The 18,601-nt window shown below is 49.6% G+C and overlaps 2 protein-coding genes across 4 annotated transcripts in view; both read left to right on the top strand.

Moving 5' to 3' along the window:
• Positions 1 to 8,546, top strand: part of ILRUN (inflammation and lipid regulator with UBA-like and NBR1-like domains) — a 113,217-nt gene extending 104,671 nt beyond the window's left edge. For both annotated transcript variants that reach the window (XM_007106292.4, XM_007106293.4), the window contains exon 5: positions 7,940 to 8,546. In XM_007106292.4, the coding sequence (XP_007106354.1) occupies positions 7,940 to 7,975 (36 nt within the window). In that variant the 3' untranslated portion in view covers positions 7,976 to 8,546. The remainder of the gene's footprint in view (positions 1 to 7,939) is intronic.
• Positions 8,547 to 8,669: 123 nt separating this feature from the next.
• Positions 8,670 to 18,601, top strand: part of SPDEF (SAM pointed domain containing ETS transcription factor) — a 21,368-nt gene continuing 11,436 nt past the window's right edge. The window contains exons 1-2 of one of the 2 annotated variants that reach the window (XM_028479461.2): positions 8,670 to 11,931; positions 15,032 to 15,135. The gene's annotated coding sequence lies outside the window, so the exon portion shown is untranslated. Of the gene's footprint in view, positions 11,932 to 14,467; positions 15,136 to 18,601 lie in introns of those variants that run through there. The other variant, XM_028479460.1, reaches the window with a different exon arrangement.

The raw sequence follows: 18,601 nt of genomic DNA, 5'->3' as shown, positions 1-18,601 counted from the left end.
CTGTCATACAGAGTGAAGTAAGTCAGAAAGAGAAAAACAAGTATCGTATATTAACGCATATATGTGGAACCTAGAAAAATGGTACAGATGAACTGGTTTGCAGGGCAGAAATTGGGACACAGATGTAGAGAACAAACATATGGACACCAAGGGGGGAAAGTGGCAGGGAGGTGGGGATGGGGGTGTGATGAATTGGGCGATTAGGATTGACATGTATACACTGATGTGTATAAAATTGATGACTAATTTTTTTAAAAAGTGTGAGGATTTGTGTCTGGTGTAGATGCTCAGGTTTCAGTGACTTGTTCTTAGCTAAGTCTGCTCTGATTGTTTTCCAGCAGGACCAGGTGCACAATGTAAGATTAGAGGCTGCTGTACATCAGGGGAAAGTATGGGCTTCCTTAGAGCTCGACTGAAAGTGAGACTCTTTTCAAAGCTGTGGACATTCATCAAAACTACTTTAACAGAGAGAGGTTTGATATTGTTTAGTCAATAAGGGAGGCCTCCTAGGTTCCCCAGCCTGTGCTAATCCTTCCTTATCTTCAGAGAATTTACTGTCTGATTACTTAGATGCGACTAGCTCTTAGGAAAGAATGAGACCAGTAAAGATAGAGTATATTGAGTTCCAGTTGAGATTTAAGTGCTCTTGAGTTTGGAGGAAGGAGAAAACAATGAGGTTTGGAGTAGCCAGGAAAATAATACCTTGGTGAGTGATAGATTCAAACTGGGACTTCGCTGGCAGTCCAGTGGTTAGAACTCTGCACTTCCACTGCAGGGGGCACAGGTTCGATCCCTGGTCGGTGAACTAAAATCCCACATGACATGCAGTGCAGCCAAGAAAAAGCAAAAAAGAAAGAAAGAAATGATAGATTCAAACCGAATTGGAGGGAAAAGGAGTCATGCAGGAAGGCCCAGAGGCATTCACAGGCAGGGTGTGTTCAGGGGACACTGGCCAGCCTGATTGTGGTGAGTGAGGTATGCTTAAAGAGGGTGGGGTGAGTTTTGGAGGAAGACCTTTGAAAGCCAAGCAAAGAAGAGTTCACCTTTAATGTGAGAGGAGTCAGAGTTCTAACAATGCTTTTGAGCAGGGGGGTGGCAAGATGAAACCAAATATGGCTGAAGGAAAGACAATTTATTCTCCCTCAATCAGCCAGCCATTGGCTGGGGTGGGGGTGGGGGGAGGTGATGTTGTGAATTAATTGTAAGAGAGGTGGGGGAGACAGTGGCATGTAAGGAAAGTGTACAGGAGCTTGAATGGAAATTCTGAGAGGAATTGGGACCAGCAGCCTCTCCCTGTGCCTCAGGACTCCCATAGTACAGCACCAATGGCCACATGGCTGGGAACTTGGATAAGTTTTCTCTCCTTTTAGGTGTTCTCCCCAGTGAGACTCTTATCACTTCTTTCTTCCTTTCTAGTAATCTCCTCTGCCCTAGGAGATGGCCATGAGAGAGCCTGCATCTCACCTGGAACACACTTGCTATTACATGAGATCTTGGGGACTAGAATTTCAAATAGCAAATAGCCTTTTCTGAAGTCTTTAATGAAAGGGAAGTCAAACTCAACCAACATCCTTCATCTCCTTGTAGGACTTTAAATATTTTTTCATTCACAATTATGTTTGAGTTTTTTTCTTCCTGGTGATTTTCTTGATTTGTCAGGGGGTAGGTGAAGGCTCTGGGAGTTGCCTTTGGCCATGGGGAGCTTGGGGGGATGGGAGGATGAATGACAGAGGAAGAATGGAAGGAGGATGGAGGATGTCTGGAGGGAGGATGGAAAGGTGGATGATGGAGGGAGGAAGAACAGAGGATGGATGCATGGCAAAGGATTGGATGGGTGGTTAGAGGGAGGATGGATGGATAGACGCGAAGGTCCCCAGCAGGACTATAGAAGTTAGTTAAGAGCAACAGAAAAACTGTGTTACAGAGGTAAGTATAAAAAATGCTTTTACAGGGCTTTTAAAACAACATTTCACCACGCTTATAACTGAGTTAAGCTTTTAAGCACAACTTTGGCACAATCAGAAGGCTGTGAACTGAGCCTGCCCCATGAACAGCCTTCATGCATAAAAGTACGTTTATTTTCTTTTCTTTGGCTTGTTCTCATACTTGTCTTCAGCCACTGCATCTTTGAAATTTTGAGGACTGTCACATGAAAGTGGCTTGAACACTAGTGTTAAAGCATCTGCAGAAGTTCCCATCATGATGATCTGGCCCTGAAATTCCACCAGCAAGCCTCCTTGTGCGGTCAGCATCCATCAAGGGAAGGGTGCTGCTTTGAGTGCTCCTGAGAGAAGAGTCCTCATTGCCCTGCCCATTACTCCAGTACAGACTTGATTTCTAATTAATGAGAGACGAATGGGTTCGATCAGGGCTTGGTCAGTCTCTGGCCTTTGCCAGCGAAGCCAGCCCCATGAGCAGGGCCTCACCACACCAAGTTTGCAGTAGAGGATCAGGACAGAACTTAGTACTAAACCCTGTATTCTTCTGTGTTTGCATTCAGTGTACATAAATGATACAAAAGGAGCGCTAGGTGGGCGAAGCGCCGACTGGGACTGGCCTAGGAAATGAGAAAGGAGGAGGAGGGCCCTGGTGTTGTTATCTGATGCTGCCATCAGTATACACCTTGAGAGCATATTATTTCACAGTCATGCAGCAAACGCTCCTCTCTTTTTATTAACCAGTGTGAACCTTTTTATTTATTTAAATCAAATCACAAATAAAAGCAAAATAAGACAGGTATGTGAAAGTTTTCGTGTTGTGGTGCTTTATCTAAACAGGCTTTCATATAGAAAGAGTACCCTCAAAAGCCCTCATAAGACATTGTTGTTTCATTAGGAATTTTAGCCTTTTTTTTTTTTTCTCCTGGAAGGTTAAACAGAGATGGCTCAGCAGTGCAGAGTATTTCACAGTTCATTCATTCATTTTACTGACACTTGTGTCTTACTATGTGCAAGGTACAAATAACTGGCAGAAACAAGTTCCACTGGACTTTCCTGATGGTCAGTCCAGTGGTTAAGACTCTGCACTTCCAGTGCAGGGGGTGAGGGTTCGATCCCTGGTTGGGGAACTAGGATCCCACGTGCCACATGCGTGGTACGGCCAAAAAAAGAAAAGAAAAGAAAAAAAGAAACAGGTTCCACTGTCGTAAAAGGACAGCTCTCTCTTCTGATAGCACTGTACTCCCTACTGCTGAACATTGATGAGTAAACATCTAAAAATATTCTAGCTGAGGGACTTCCCTGGTGGTCCAGTGGGTAAGACTCCACGCTCCCAGTGCAGGGGGCCCGGGTTCGATCCCTGGTCAGGGAACTAGATCCCACATGCATGCCACAACTAAAGAGTTTGCATGCCAAAACTAAGAAATCCTCATGCTGCAACTAAACATGCTGCAGCGAAGATCCCGTGTGCTGCAACTAAGACCCAGCACGGCCTAAATAAATAAATAATTTTTTTTAAGTTATTTTAAAAAATACATTCTATCTGAAACAAAATAGTTTCCTGTTTTTTTAGTACTCCTTTTTGGAAAAGTTATTTTGATTTTTGTGTAATTTTAGGAAGAACTTTTAAGTTATTGTAGGTACCCACTCACATAAGATCAGTGATAACCAAATCACCGGCTGGGAGTGACTCTGCTATTCCACAGGGGCAACTATAAACTATTGTGAAAAACAAATCAAAGAGATAGTTTTTATTTTTAGTTTTGCTTTGAGGACAGGCCCACAAGTACTGGATCTTAAATTGTCCTTTCAGGAGATTGTGATGAGTGAAACTGAGCTTGCTTGTCTTTTATGTCTATAAGTGTTCTCTTTTAAAACTATTTTAGAAAATTAGCCAAATTATGACTCACAGTAGTTATTCCATTGCGAAAGTTCAGCTCAGGACCTGGCCCAACTACCGTAATCATTCAGCTGGCTTGAGGCCAAGGTCTCTTCCCAGACACCCACGAGTAGGGAGGCCCCTCTGTCTTAGCTGGCAGGTATGGAGCTCCCATGCTTTAAGAGGGCTCGCCTGCCCTGTAGCCAAGTAGAATTTAGGTCCCAGGGCTCACAGCCATGACAGCTGTTCAGTGAAAGCTTAGGGAAGACTGAGGCAAACAGGCAACACCTCAACCCCTGTGGACCTAAAGGCTGTCTCTCCTTCGCCAGGAGCACTTTCTTGTCCCCTAGCAGACGTGGGGCCACTCCCAAGAAATGTAGCCTTTGAAAAGCCATTTCTGTGCAAGTTGACCCTGGGGAGCTGCTCTTTAGACCTGGAGTCAGATAGAGGAGTTCTTTTCTTGGCTTGGTCGTTTACACCCTCTATTAATATGCATAAATCCGGGCTTGCTGCTAGTCCCTATGTGGTGAGAGGTGAATCCTCATAGGGAAGAGGGTGGTCTTCTGCATCAAACTAAGTTTTGTAATCATTCTGCGATGGCCTCCATTTCTGCTTGTCAGAGTTTAATTCAGGCCTTTGTGTGGTACCATCTGATGCATCCATCCTTTGATCTGTTTTCCTTATTAGTGGCACAGCTGTTATGGGAGAGATATCAGGGATGCCAGGTTAATGAAAATGTTCGGCATTTGCTTTTCCTGTGGGTAAAAGTTGAAGAGTTGTTAGGCCCCAGAAGAGAGTGAACACTATCTGTATTGCCAAACCCTACTTTTGGGCTGGGGTTGGAGACATTAGCCACCAGAACCCGTTACACGGGGTCTTGGAACTCCAGTGGAACCTGAAATGTGGATGGGCGTCTCGTTTCAAATATACCTTCATCCCACTCTTAGGAAAGGCACTTCCTGCTTGGCCTCCTGCCATCGGATGCCCTGGACAAGCTGTTCTTGGAATCTCCGCCAGGCTTTTCCGCTATAACTGGTGTTGCATTGCCTGTGTTCTATGATCCACTTGTGACACCTGTAATCCTGCATGTGGGGAGTCTAGATGATAAAGTAATTCTGAGATAGAATTGGCTCCCTCTCTCTTCCTTGAAGTGATAGTAATTTATTTGGGGGGGGGGGCGGAGGAAAATAGAGCTTGTTCCTCAAGCCATGTTTCTGTGCCAGTTAAACATCAGCAACTCCAATATGCCATTCTCTGGATGAAAGGGAATTAGATAGCATTTTTCTTTCCAAAAGGCACAGCACCTCAGTCAATAAATAGAGGATCAACATTAATTCTTAATCTAAGCTAGTTAAATACTACACTGAATGGTCTAAGGGCCAGGGCATTCAGGTGGAAATCTGAAAATGCCCATGTCTGTATTGCTCTCTCTGCCAATTGCATGGGATCCATTTATCTGTAAAATGGGAATGCATGACAGCTCCTTGGCAAAGTCATGAACTCCCTTCTCCAAGCATTCCAGACAAGTCACAAGGCTAGTGCTTGCTTTATAAAGGTCTATGTGAAGTGTGTGGAGCTTTGGTCTGAAAAGCAGTTAAATTTAGGGTAAAGGGGAAAAAAATTTGTAGAAAACAAATGCTGTTTGTTTTTCTGTTTTCTTTTCTCTGTGCGTGTTTTCCTGCACAAAGACTTTTGAGCGTTGTATTGGTTCTAAATCGTATGGGAATCTGAGCCTTTGTTGCTCTCCTTGGATTGTTGGGATGAATGAATGTTGGTTGGGAAGTACTGAGAGCAGCTTGTTTTAAGCTTCTTTAATTTCCATCTCTGGGGCCTGTGACCCTCCAACCAGGCCCCACAAAATGGAGTCTGAGAGCCCTTAGCCGGTCTGGCCCACACTTGTTTGAGTGGGTGGGTCTGTGACTACTGACATGGTTACAGTCTCAGCTTGCCTGGTGGAAGCATGGTTGACTCGGGGCTGGCAGACGTGACATTTTAACCACTACTGCTTTGCTTACCAGCTCTGTGCTCTTGATCAGGTTACCTCACCTCTCTGAGCTTGGAGAGCATACTTGTCTCAGTTTATCTTCGTGAGAATTAAAGAGAACATGTTCAAGTGCTCCGGCAGCACGTAGTTGATGCTCTTTCAGTGTTGGCCTGTCTGTCTCCCATATTCACCTCTTCAGCGATACCACCAAGCAGCTTGAGGCCTATTTCTGGTCTCTTGAGGCTTTTTATGGAGGGAGAAGAAAAGAGACCAAAGCAATTTCAGTGCTTTCCACTGAAGAAAACTGAGAACTTTAATCTCATGTTCCCTATTTCTGGCAGCTCTGACCTCTGGTCTAAATAAGCGTGACCAAAGGGCATTTTTTTCTTAGAACACTGTTTTTCAACCTCCTGAGCTAGGTACTTTATGTCAGCTCCTAAAACCTTAAATCTGGAAGTTTTAAGGAGGAATCTGAGATCCTATGAGGGGAAGGGACTTTATTCATAGTCATTTGGTGTGCTAGTACAAAGCAGGGATCAGAACTCAGATCTCCTTCTCCCACTTCCGCATGACCCGCAGCCCATTGCAGTGAAAACTGTGAAGGTTGTGCATCTCTAGCTGACCACTCCCAGGGAGCCCAGCCTCTCCTGGGACCTGGGAGGCTGTGACCAGATGGATGGCATGACGCAGACACTTGTGTCCCCAGGCCTAAGCGGCTGTTTAAAAACTTGGTTTGGAAGGGCCAGCATTCTTGTGACTTCAAAGGGTCTGGCACTCCAGGTAGTAGTCTGAGAAATACCTGTTCTCCTTCAATTATTAATTCAACAATACTTACCGGGTGCCTGGTGAGGGACAGGTGCCATGCTAAGTGCTAGAGAGATGGCAGCAAACAAAGTCATACTGGAAAGGGATTCTAATCATTGGCAACCCTGCAAGCAAGCACTTACATTTCTTTTCAAAGAAAAGTGTCATTTTTAAAAGATAATCAAATTCTGACTGTCCACATCTTACCAAGCTAATGGAAAATGTCATCTCAATCATTCTTGTGCCTCCTCACCCCAGTTGTGCCTAGATTCAGGATTCTTACTTAGCGTAGTTGTCAAGCATCGGGAAACCCCTCTGGTCATTTGTCATGATTATGGCTGTGCCACCTGCTCTCCGTACCCATTTGGTCCCCTTGGTCCAACGGCCCTCTGCTTCTGGGCCAGTTTGGGGTATAGGACCTTTAGTGAGGCTGGTTACCAGTTACCTTTGCCCTCCCAGGTCTTGGCATTGACTGGGTCTTTTCAAGGAGCACACTCCACAGAGGTGTGAAGGTGGAGGGAGGCACAAGACATCCTCCAGCAAGTTTGTGTGACCACTTTTGGTGTTGGCACATCTTGGTGTCTCATTCTTAACATAAAGAAAAAGTGAGACTATGATGCCTTCTCCACCAGCCAAGCAGCATAGAAAACGCCTTTGGGAATTTGTAGTAAACCTTATCATCATGTGGCAAGGGAGAGGCAATGTGAAGAGAGCAAAGATCAGACTCGGGTTTGAATCTTGGCTCTGCCTTTTACTACCCATGTGACTTTGAACAAGTCTCCTAATGTCTGCAGTCAGATGGGCATCAGTCAAATGAGTGTAATAATACACCTAAAGACAGTGTATGCAAACCCCCTGCTGCCATGTCTGTACTAAGTGCCCGGTGGACAGTTGCTTTTTCTGCTCCAGTGTGTGTGTTGTTGATATAAGTGCCATCAGCCAGCAGTAGCCTGCACCTGAGGTTAAGGTGCAGAAAGTGGTGTCCAGGGATCTTTAGCAGAGAGGTTAAGATGTTGTCAAGAAGGAGGGAATGCTTTGTGACCTGGGTGGAGGAAAGTTGGCACCAGTTGATCTAGAATTTGAAAGATGAAGAATCTCTCTGCCAGCCTCCCCTCTCTTGGATGGTGTGTTTGCAGGAGAACACTTAGCAAAAACTTGAAATGTGCTGATATGTGGCCTCCTGAAGATTTGCATGGCAAGGACAACCCTCAAGCCTTGTTTGTGCCTTGGAGCTTCCTTCTGGCTCACTGGGAACCGTAGATTCTTTTACTTGGTTTGGTTGTCACATTGTACCTGCTGTGTCTGCCACCACTGACTGTGTTCACTCTCTTCCAGGGGCTCCACGGGCCTTACCCCTTCGGCCAGTCTTAAACGGGTGTCAGCAAGAAGAAAAATTAACAAAAGACAGAAGGCTTGACTCTGGGGGGGAGGGCAAGGGGTTCCTCTGGATTGCAGACCACATCGCACGGACCCCTGGCTCTGACCCCCATCCTGGAAGAAGAGGAAGAATCAGAAAGACTAGTTTTGAGTAAACTCAGTGTGCGTGTGTGAATGCCGAATTGCAGGAGTGGTGTTGAGGCTACCAAGAAGAAATCCATGCAGCCAGTTTGGGTTTTGTTTATTAGGCGTCAGTCTAACAAGTCATTAGGTCGCTCGGGAAGGAAAAAAATGTTTAAAATGGGGGAAAAAAAGCCATCTTTTTAAACAAAAATTATTTTGCCTACAGACAGGTTGTAGTTTTGAGCACATGTTAATTTTTTTTTTCCCCTTACCCCACTTTTTTTTTTTTTTTTAGATAAGGGATAACATGCTGTTTATAGAATGCTTGCTCTGGAAGCAATTCAGGTTCAAAACTGGCATGGCCTGCTTGGGGACTCTGCGGGTCAGTGCTGTAGGAGGACACCTGCCGTGCCACCTGACTCCATGAGTCTCCAACCCCATTTGTTTTTAATGGCATCAGCCCATGAGTTATCACGCTTTTCCTCTTCTTTTCTTTTTAATCTTCTGTTGATTTACACCTTTGACATTTGTATTTGTCGACCCTGTGGCTTGTTACCGTCAGAACCTCTCTGAAGACCAAACTTCCCTGTGTGGCCAGCAGAGGAAGCCTTGAGGACAGAACTCGGGTGACGTGGGAGTTTGTGAGGCTGAGAGGTGTCCTCCTGCACACACTTGTAACAGTTTGAATTGCTTTCCTTCCATGTTTCTCTTGGCGGAGAGAAATGCCATCATGCTTACTGCTCTCTTAGATTCTTGGTACACAGCAGCTCCCCATTCACTCTGGGAACGCTGTCTCTGTGCTGCGTATATGTGTGTGCTGTGTGCACACACACACGGGTGCTGGTGCAGCTCACCAGCGAGTGTGCAGCAGGCGAATGTGAAGGTGTCCCCTGCTTCTCTGTTGTCACACAACTCCCTTCCCTGTGTTTCTCTCCAGTTGTCCTTTGTGGTGTTTTTGCAGCCTGTTAGTGGAGGCTGAGCTGTTAAGGTATGAAAATGTAGCCCCAGATGGGGAATTTGCCATGGGGAAGGGCCACACTTACTGACTGAGTGATCTTGGAGACCACATTTTGCTGGGAATGAAAGGACTCCCGCCCTGAGCAGGATGCTTATTTATTGGGAGGTGGCGGGCAAGGGACAGCCCAGCCGGAGCACAGGTTGATTGGCTGGCTGCTCACTGGGACAGGTGGCCCCACTGGCATCCTGTGGATTCCGAGCAGGTTGAGATGTGGATATCTCCATGGGAAGCTTAAACCAGGCCAGAACAGCTGTCTGCCAAAGATACAAGAATATGCAAAGTCCCTCTTCTCTTCTCACCCCCTCCTTCCCTCAAGTCTTGGTTCATTTGATAGCCGGGGATATGGATCTAGGGTGCGGTTGCTGGGTCACCTGCCTGTTACCACACCCCCACCCACCCCGGGGGTGTGAGACAGCAGGGTGTCCAGGTTGATGATTGGCTGCAAGGGGTCATATAGCCTGGGTGTGGGTGAGGGTCTGCCTGCCTGTCTGTCTGTGTGGGTGTCTGAGTTCCGAAAACATGTTGTTTGTTCCTCCTCATCCTCTTCTGAGACTGTTGTGTTTTCCAAGCTTGATTGTGAGAGAAGAGCTTGTACGAAATTCCCCCTTTGCCTCCCCACCTCCCCCCAAATAAAAGGGGGAGTAAACATTGGTCCACTGGAGAAGCCCCAGGGGAGGGTGGAGACTGCCTGCTGAAAGGGCAGTGCAGCTGGGTCTGGGGCTGGACTAGAGCTCACACTGGAGCACCTACTTTCTATGCACACAAAGAGCACCCCATTCCCAGCAGAACAAAGGTGCCCAGGCCACCACAGGTCCAAGCCAGGGGCTCACGATGGCTTTTTGTTTGAGGGCCCTATTGGGCGCAGACTGCCGCCACTGTTGGTGCCAACCTCCTGGGACACCGCCACCCTGGAGCCCACACATGCCCAGCCGTTCTGCTCACTTGATAGCCCTCAAAGCATCACATCTCCAGCTGCCCCTGCAGGATCATGGGAGGCTTTACGTCCTCTGGTTTCCTGGCTTCCTCATCTGCCCCACACTAGGTGCCCCTTCCCCTTTTCTCAGGAGGGGGTGCCTGCCGTTATTCAGCAGTGGCTTCATAGATCACCGTCAGTGGGTCTGGCCCTGCCAGAGGGATCCTGCTCCTCCTCTTGCTTTTAGGCAGTCTCACCTGGCAAGGTAGTTGTCCCAAGCACGTTGGCTTCCCTCCCAAGAACAAACCATTTCTGTACACATCTTTGGAGAGGTGAGCTCCTTGCAGAGGCCAGAGCCAGCGCAAGCCATGGAGTAGGGGCGGAAGGAGTCCATGGTTCCCCCAAGACCTGGTGGCTGTTAGTACCATTCATCCTGCCTCTTCTCGCTGGTTTGGGTTCTGAGCAAGTCCGTAGAGCCCCTCTTTTCCACTGCCTGGTGGGGCGGCAAAGGCTACCCTCTCAGCCCCAGTAGTCTCAGTTCCTCTTGGACTCTTTACCAAATGACAGGCTGCCTCTGGGCAGGACCATCAGTGTCTGGCACCCGCGAGGTGAGGCAGGCACCATCCTTAAGGACCTGAGTCCAGTGGGGGAGGCAGAGCGGCTCAGGCTTGGGAGGAGCCTGTCTTTGTGCACGGAGTGAGGTGTGTGTGGATGTGTGTGCACGCGTGCATGCTTTTTTTTTTTTTTTCCCCATGGGGACAGTTGAATTTGGGGCATTTTTCTACAAGAAACAGCCTTCTCTTCCCCCAGCAAGGACTGGCTGTTACCTAAAGTCCATCAAAGGCACTTCCAGCCAGGAGAGAACCTCACCAAGACAGCTGGTGTGGCCCAAGGGTGGCCAAGGTGGGAAGTGGGCATAAGAATAAACACCTCCCCAAATTCAATGTGAGCCCCAGCGGGAGAGGGTGGTGGGGTTGCCAGGGCCCAGAACTGCAAGCTGATTCCCCACCCCACCCTGCCTCGCCTTTTCTTTGTTTCCTCGTGTGAATGCTGGAGCAGGAGTAGCTGCCTCCTCCACCTGGACAGTGGTGTGCAGCAGGCAAGCTGGGTGGGTGTTTGTGGTGGGGCCTTATGGTGCCTGGGAGGAGATGAAGATGAGGAGGTTTTTCCTTACTGTATAAATGAATATTTGTATGATTAAATTAACACACACCAAAAAAAAGCCCTGTTTTCATGTGTGTCAGTGAGTTTATTGCTCCCTGAATCCCCTGTGTACCTGCTTGGCCCCCAGTGGCTCTGTGATATGCACTTTTTGGTCTCTGTGTCTCTCCTTCTTGTATATGGGAAAACTGAGACCCTGCAGTTCATTATATGTTTGTGAAATCAGTCCTGGGATTATCATTAAATCTGCTGCCATTCCTGGTTTCCAGTGACCAGAAGGTGAAACTCTTTCCAGTGGCCTCCCCAGGATACCTACCATGCATCTGTTGAGCACTACTCTATCCGCAGCACATAAGATGTACCGGCCAAGTTAGTGTGTATCAGCCAGCAGGCATTGAATGGGCACTTACTGTGTGTCAGGCACGGCGCACAGGTGTGAATGCAGGAACTGCCCAGGAAGAATGCAGAGCACCATGGGCATCTTCCTACTAGGGAAACAGACAAGGCCGAGTTGGGGAGTCCTCAGAGCCAGCTGGGACTAGATTTAGAAGAGGAAATGCATCTTTCTTTAGTGGTTCTGGTGGATTACAGATTAGGTACCTTTTTGCAGATTCGTCTGGGAGCCCGAGAGCCAGATAGGGACCACACTCCAGACAGCTGACAAGCTAACTTGGATCCTACCCCCACGTACTTATGTGAGACAGGCCTATGACCTTGGCCTCCGGAGATGGGGAGGTAGGTGGCTTACACAGTGGTCCATAGCATGAAAGAAACTTAATTGACAAATACATCAGATTGTGGGTTCACTGTATTCATCCCTTCATGTCTGTAGGAACTCAGAACTCAACTGTGTACTCAGTCACATCATCACCCTTTCTGTGTTGAAGGGAAAGTGAGATCACAGGGGGAAGGGAGTTGCTTGTCTTACAGGCTTGGACCCATGGCATCGGTTCCCAGGTGCTGGTATTGTTTTCACGTAATTGCAGACTCCCAAATTGGGTCTTCACCCTGACTGGCAGAGCTGTGTGTTCTAAATGACGGTGGCCCTGGCACTGAGCCAGGGGGTCTAAGGTGCGGGAACTGGGGGGAGGGGATTCCCCGGCCATCTCTGCAGGCAGCTCAGTGAGGGAACCTGTGGCCACAGATTGCACAAGACAGACAGAAGCACCGCAGAAGAACTGGTCTCTGCCTCAAGGCCCCAGGGTCTCTATATAGCCTGACAAAGAGCCCAGCGCAAGAGAGCCTGGGAGACTGGCCCAGAGACCCCTGGGGTGAGCACCCTCGCCTCTGCCCCCAGTGATGTGACAGTGCACTTGCATCCTGTGTCCTTGCAGATGCCCACGACTATTTGTTTTCTGCAGCCCCCACCCTGTCACCTGGGTCTTCTGGCAGCTCAGACCCACTCCCAGGCCTTCCCCAGGGCCCCCACTGTTGGACAGTTATTTGCTTCGCAGAATGTGTTTGTCTTTGGGGCTGTAACCTGTCAAGAAGTCACCAGGCCCTGGGAGAAAGGAGCAGATTTGATGGTAGCTCCTGGCCTGAGCCATTCCCACGGGGGCTAGGTGACAGGGAGGGGGCTCTCAGCTGAGCTTTTGTCTGGGGGTGGGGGTGGGGAGACAGTTGCAGTGGTCTGGGCCCAGCCCTCCAGGCAGAGCAAACAGGTCCTTTCAGCCACCTCCCTGCCCCAGCTCAGGTTGTACTGGGTGCCTCCCACCCTGTTCTTGGGAAGGCCTCTCCCTCACCTGCCTGCTGTGACCTGGCCACTTTCCCAGATGCCACCTGGTGTCCAGCCCTGTCTGGCGGCCAAGAGAACAGGCACCAAGGGCACTCGTGGCAGCCCTTTATTTCAAAAATGGGAATGGAGCAGGTGAGGCTGCTTGAGACATGAGAGGGTGTGTGAGTTTGGGAGTCAGGGTGTCCACAGAATGGATTCTGACAGGCTAGCATGACTGCCTGATGGGTCTCAGATGCCTCCTCTATAAAATGGAGATGCACTGGTTTAGAAACCAGGACTTGGGTGGAACTCACAGATTTTTTTTAAGTATCCTTTTTAGCCCTTTGTTCTAAGATGCTGTCTGTGATCTGGGGCAGTGCTTCTCAAACTTGAATGTGTTAAAATGCAAATTCTGATTTAGTAGATCCTGGGAAAGAGGGCAAGATTCTGCATTTCTAACAAACTCCCAAGTGAGTGGACGGCTGCTGGTCCTCAGACCACACTTTGCCTGAGGATAGTAGGGGGTGGTATGAAGGGGTTCACTGCCCCCACAGCCACCCGGTCTATGAGACTGAGCCATATCTAGCCAGGGCTGTGTTGGCCAGGCCCACTAGAATTTGAGGGAGCTGAAGTCATTTAGAACAATAATGTTCCAGCTGGGCTATGGTTCCCCAGCATTTCCCAGGGTTTATCCAAGCCTGTGATTTCTGGCTTAAATATTATTTCTAGTGTGCTGCTTTTCCATCACAAACAACAAATGTCTGAGTGTCCACTATACTTACGGTAATATTGGCTGACCAACTCGTATTAAACTGTTTATATGAATGACTTTATTTAATCCTCACAACCATCCAAAGTTGAGAGCAGGCTGGCCTGGTGTTCAGTTTGTGAACAAGTAACTCTGAAGTGTCAGGACTCCCATGGAAATGGAAGTGCAGGCCAGGAATATGTAGTAAGCAACCTTGACTTAGGCCAGGGGTGTATGGGGGCCTTCTCTGAGCAAGCTTCTCTCCTGAAGGATGGAGAGATGGCTGGTGGATACACAGTCTGCAGTTCAGTGGGGAGGTTGGGGCAGGAGACACGGTGTGGGAGTCATCAGAGATCAGATGGAATTTAAAACCTCAGAACTAGATGAGATCATCAAAGGAGGGACAGCAGGCTTGACCCCACGTGTCACACGCTCCCTCAAATTCTGCTGGTTGCCCCAGCTCCCTCTGCGATGATCTGTGACCAAGAAGACCCCCGCCTCAGACTCAGCGTTCTCATGGCTGCAGTGCACCTCTCTTCCTGTCCAATCCCCATCCTGTCCCTGTACCCTTGTGTCCCAGCTCTCTCTCTGCAGGGCACTCCTGCAGATGGTTACAGAGTAGACGAGGGACTAGATGCACCCAGGGATGGCCCCCACCTGGCAACCAGGTGGCGGGGGCCTGGAGGAGTGAGGCCAGAGCCCCAGTAGCTTGTAGCTTAGTTCCTGTGGTCCTGTCCTCCCAAGGACAGTCCACACCCCTGGAGCCAAGTTCTAGGAGTTCCTCCTGCTGGGCTGTGGGAAAGGGAAAAGTCTGAGGGAAGGGGGGGGGCTGTATCTGGTTGGGGGCCCAAGGAGCAAGGCCCTGTGGCGCCATGCTTACCTGCACCTATCCCCCAGCCCTGGTCAGCAACCAAGACACCCCAGGTCCCTGACAGGCTGGGCTGTCATTGCTTGAGGCCTCTGAGCAACCAGGGCCCCCACACATAGAGGGCAGTGGGACAGCAAGGGCCAAGGGGGGACTGTGGCCAAGCTGTGAGGGATGTCTTCTCAGGGTATGGCTGCCCTGAGCTGCGCTGTAGGTGGGAAGGGGGAAGTGTGGAGGGCAGGAGTAGTCCCTTAGGGGTTCTGGGAGTGTGGCCACCTCAGAGCTGGTGCAGGTGGGCCCGTGGCCAGCAGAGGGCACCATGTGGCCCGGGCCTTGTCTGGAAAGGATGGACACTGCCCTGGCCGGCTCCCCTGCCAGTATATTTTCCAAATCCCCACGGCTCCAGGGCGAGTGTTGCCTCTCCTCTCTGCTGCAGGTAGGTGAGCTTGGGTTTGAATCTAGGCTCTGCTGTTTGCTGTGTGACTGTTCAATTTCTGTCACCCCTCAGAACCTCAGTGTCCCAATCTGTAAATGAGGACAGTTCTTTTTTCCGGAGATGGTCATGAGAATTAAAACCCTTCATAAAAGTTTAGCGTCGAATACCCGTCACAGGTAAGTGTCCAGTATGTGGTGACCATTGTTATATTTTTGTGACCCTCCAGATGTGGGAAGTCTGTGCTCCTGAGGAGAGGGGACTGGGGCACTGGGCATTTGTGAGGCAGAGTCCAAGAAATCCATAGCATGCTCAGGAGTCTGTCCCTGGACCACAGCCCTTATTTCCAGCAAATCCTTGCCCTGAGGGTATTTCTTGGTCTGGGGTGGGAGTTGGGGTGCAGGAAAGGACCATTCTGGAAGAGAGTCTAGTTTCCTCTAAGAAGAGGCTCTAGGGGGAGGAGACTGTCCTCAGTGACTGCGTGCAGTAGGCTCTCAATACACATTTGTTGAGGGAAGAAATGAACAAATGTGTAGGAGAGACTGCCTTGTACTGGACTGGCCTGATTTCTGGAGGCGGACACCGCCCAGCCCAGACCCCAGACAGTGCAGGGGCTCCTGGAGAGGGGTCGATGAGTCACAGGTGTGCTGGAGGTTGAGAATGACAGCCCGGAAACCTATTCCTGGGAACTGGTTTGGCCGCTGTGGTTTACCACTTCCGAGGGCAGAGCACTGGGGCTGACACATTTGCCTCCAGGTGCCTGCAGGGACCCGTATCAGTACCAGAGCCAGGGACGCAGGCCAGGCCACAGGTGGGCACCAAGGTGGCATTTGCATCCCATCCTCACGGCATTTACTGGCATCAACGGCACCCGGATCCTCTGAGCATCTCCAGCTCTTGCCTTCATGCTATTGTCTTCACTTACCTCTCTCTTCCCCCATATCCTGGCTTCCTGGTAGTTGAGCATACTTTAACCAGGAGCCAAGAGGGTGTGGGCTGGGGGTCCCACAGAGAGCTGGTGGGTTTAGGGCAGTTGTTACCAAGATGGGTCAGGAAGGCTATCTGTGTGTGTGTGTTGAGCCCCTGCCAAGCCCCCCGATGTGGGTCATCCAGGGCTGATGAAAACACACGTCCCTGTGCGGGAGATAGGACCTAGGAGACAGGAAAAGTGAGCACCGGTGGGGAACTGGGTAGGCTGAGCGTCCTGTGAGTGGGGCCCATGCAGGAGGGTCTGAGAAAGCCGGGCCTCCCTCCAGCGCCTTGGGTTGGGGACAGTGACCATTCAGGGAATCCCCAAACGTGAGACCAGAAAGGGCCTTAGAGCCCAGCCAGAAAGGACACTGCCTTCCCCAGAGTCCCACAGCCAGTGTGGGCCACACCCAGCCCAGGCTCTTTCCAGGACGCCGGAGCCAACAGCAGGGAGAGCCAAGGTCCCCCAGAGAAGAGAAAGAGTCAGTGGTTGGGAAACAAGAAACAACTCCAGCTGGCTCTGATCCCCAAGCCAGGCAGCCAGGCTTGCGGGGGTCCAGTAGGGTCCAATCATAGCGGTGGTGGTTGGGCCCTAGGGGAGGCAGCTTGGCTCTGGGGACTTGTTTGCATGGAGTGAAGTGGAATTTGCATCTTTGAGAAGTTACAGCTGTGGGAAGGGACTGGGTGTTGGGAGCTGTTAGGCAGCCTTCCATCTCCTGCCTCCCTCTGGAGGGGGTGGGGGTGGGGCGTCAGGCCCTGTGCCAGCCAGCCCCCCCTTACCTGGTGTGAGGAGCACAACTGAGTCCCAGTGCCCTTGGCTCAGCCTTCAGGCTCTGTCCCGTGTAGAACACACAGCTTCAGAGAAACAGAGGCGTCTCCATAGCTGCATATGCATGCACACACAGCATGTGATCCAACATACATGTGCAGTACTGTGCACCACTCACACGCAGGAACATGTTCACAAAACACACATGCATCCACATACTACACAGGTGCCCACTCATGACCCTAGTTCGTACACAGACGCACCAGCACACCCTGGGAGTCACGTAATCTCACACCAGCATGTGCCCACACAAAAGTTCACACCCATTTCCCACGTTCATACTCAATAATAGTTGGTATTTTTTTTACTAGTTTTCCCTGTAAGTCAGGCATATTTGAAATTCTATGCTGTCCTCACAACAACTTTCTGAAGTAAGTACTATTTTTTCTTTGCTATTAATGTATACTTTACACACAGTAAGGAACACAAAACTTACGGGTTCGCTTGATGAACTCTTTTTTTTTAAATAAATTTATTTATTTATGTATTTTTTGTTTATTTATTTATTTTTGGCTGCGTTGGGTCTTCGTTGCTGCACGCGGGCTTTCTTTAGTTATGTCGAGCGGGGGCTGCACTTCATTGCGGTGTGTGGGCTTCTCATTGCAGTGGCTTCTCGTTGCGGAGCACGGGCTCTAGGCACACAGGCTTCAGTAGTTGTGGCACGCAGGCTCAGTAGTTGTGGCTCACGAGCCCTAGAGCGCAGGCTCGGTAGTTGTGGCACACGGGCTTAGTTGCTCCGCGGCATGTGGGATCTTCCCGGACCAGGGCTCGAACCCGTGTCCCCTGCATTGGCAGGCGGGTTCTTAACCACTGCACCACCAGGGAAGCCCGATGAACTCTTTCTTAAGCACATGATGCATAACCATCATCCAGGTCAAGATCTAGAACATGTCCACTGCCCCAGCAGGCCTTGTCCATCAACAGGCCACACAAGAGGAGCCAATGCCCTGTTACGGCAAGCACCATTGTTATTCCCATTTAAGAGATGAGAAAACTGAGGCTCAGACCCGTGGTCACATACTAAGCAATGGCCAGACTGCAGCCTCTCTGACTCTAGACTACCACACCACTTAGATAGCTGTTCTTATCCACGTGCACACCCTCCACTAATAGAGGGCCATGATCACAAAAGGGGTGGAAGGGCCTGTCTTGTTTTTTCCATGTGGAAAGCAGCAGAGTCAATTTAAGCTTTGTTTTCGATCTGCCCTTAAAAGGGCATGACTTGGCTCACGAAGGATAGAAGGATCCGTGAACTCGGTGAGCTCAAGGGCTGCAGCACCTGCCCTGGGGCACAGTGTATCCATGGGGCAGGGGATGCATTTGAGGACACTTCTGCACTAGAAGAAGCCATTCAAGGCATTTTCTTCGTGCCCTCCATCAGCAGAAGCACTCTTGGCAAAACTTGACATTCATTCATTCATTCATTCTGTTAATAGATACATAGTGAGCACTTACCTAACTTGTTGTGCCCAGCCCTGTCCTAGGTGCTGAGGATGCAGCAGTGAAACAGACACAAAATATCCCTGCATCATGGAGCTGACATACAGTGAAATATATGGTATTTTGGGTAACGAAAAGGGAGAAACACAAGAAGATAGGGCAGAGAAGGGGGAGTGCAACTTTAAATAGGTCAGGGCAGTCCCCACTGTGAAGGTGATGTTTGAAGAAAGATGTAAAGCAGCTGAGGGAGTGATCATTGTGGATATCTGAAAGAGCATTCCAGGCAAAGAGAATGGCTAAACAAAGCAAAAAAAACAGCACCCATGGGCTTCCCTGGTAGCGCAGTGGTTGAGAGTCCGCCTGCCGATGCAGGGGATACGGGTTCGTGCCCCGGTCCGGGAAGATCC

This window comes from Physeter macrocephalus, chromosome 18 (genome assembly GCF_002837175.3).
Source record: "Physeter macrocephalus isolate SW-GA chromosome 18, ASM283717v5, whole genome shotgun sequence".
NCBI lineage: Eukaryota > Metazoa > Chordata > Mammalia > Artiodactyla > Physeteridae > Physeter > Physeter macrocephalus.
This window is presented reverse-complemented; position numbering and strand designations above follow the sequence as displayed.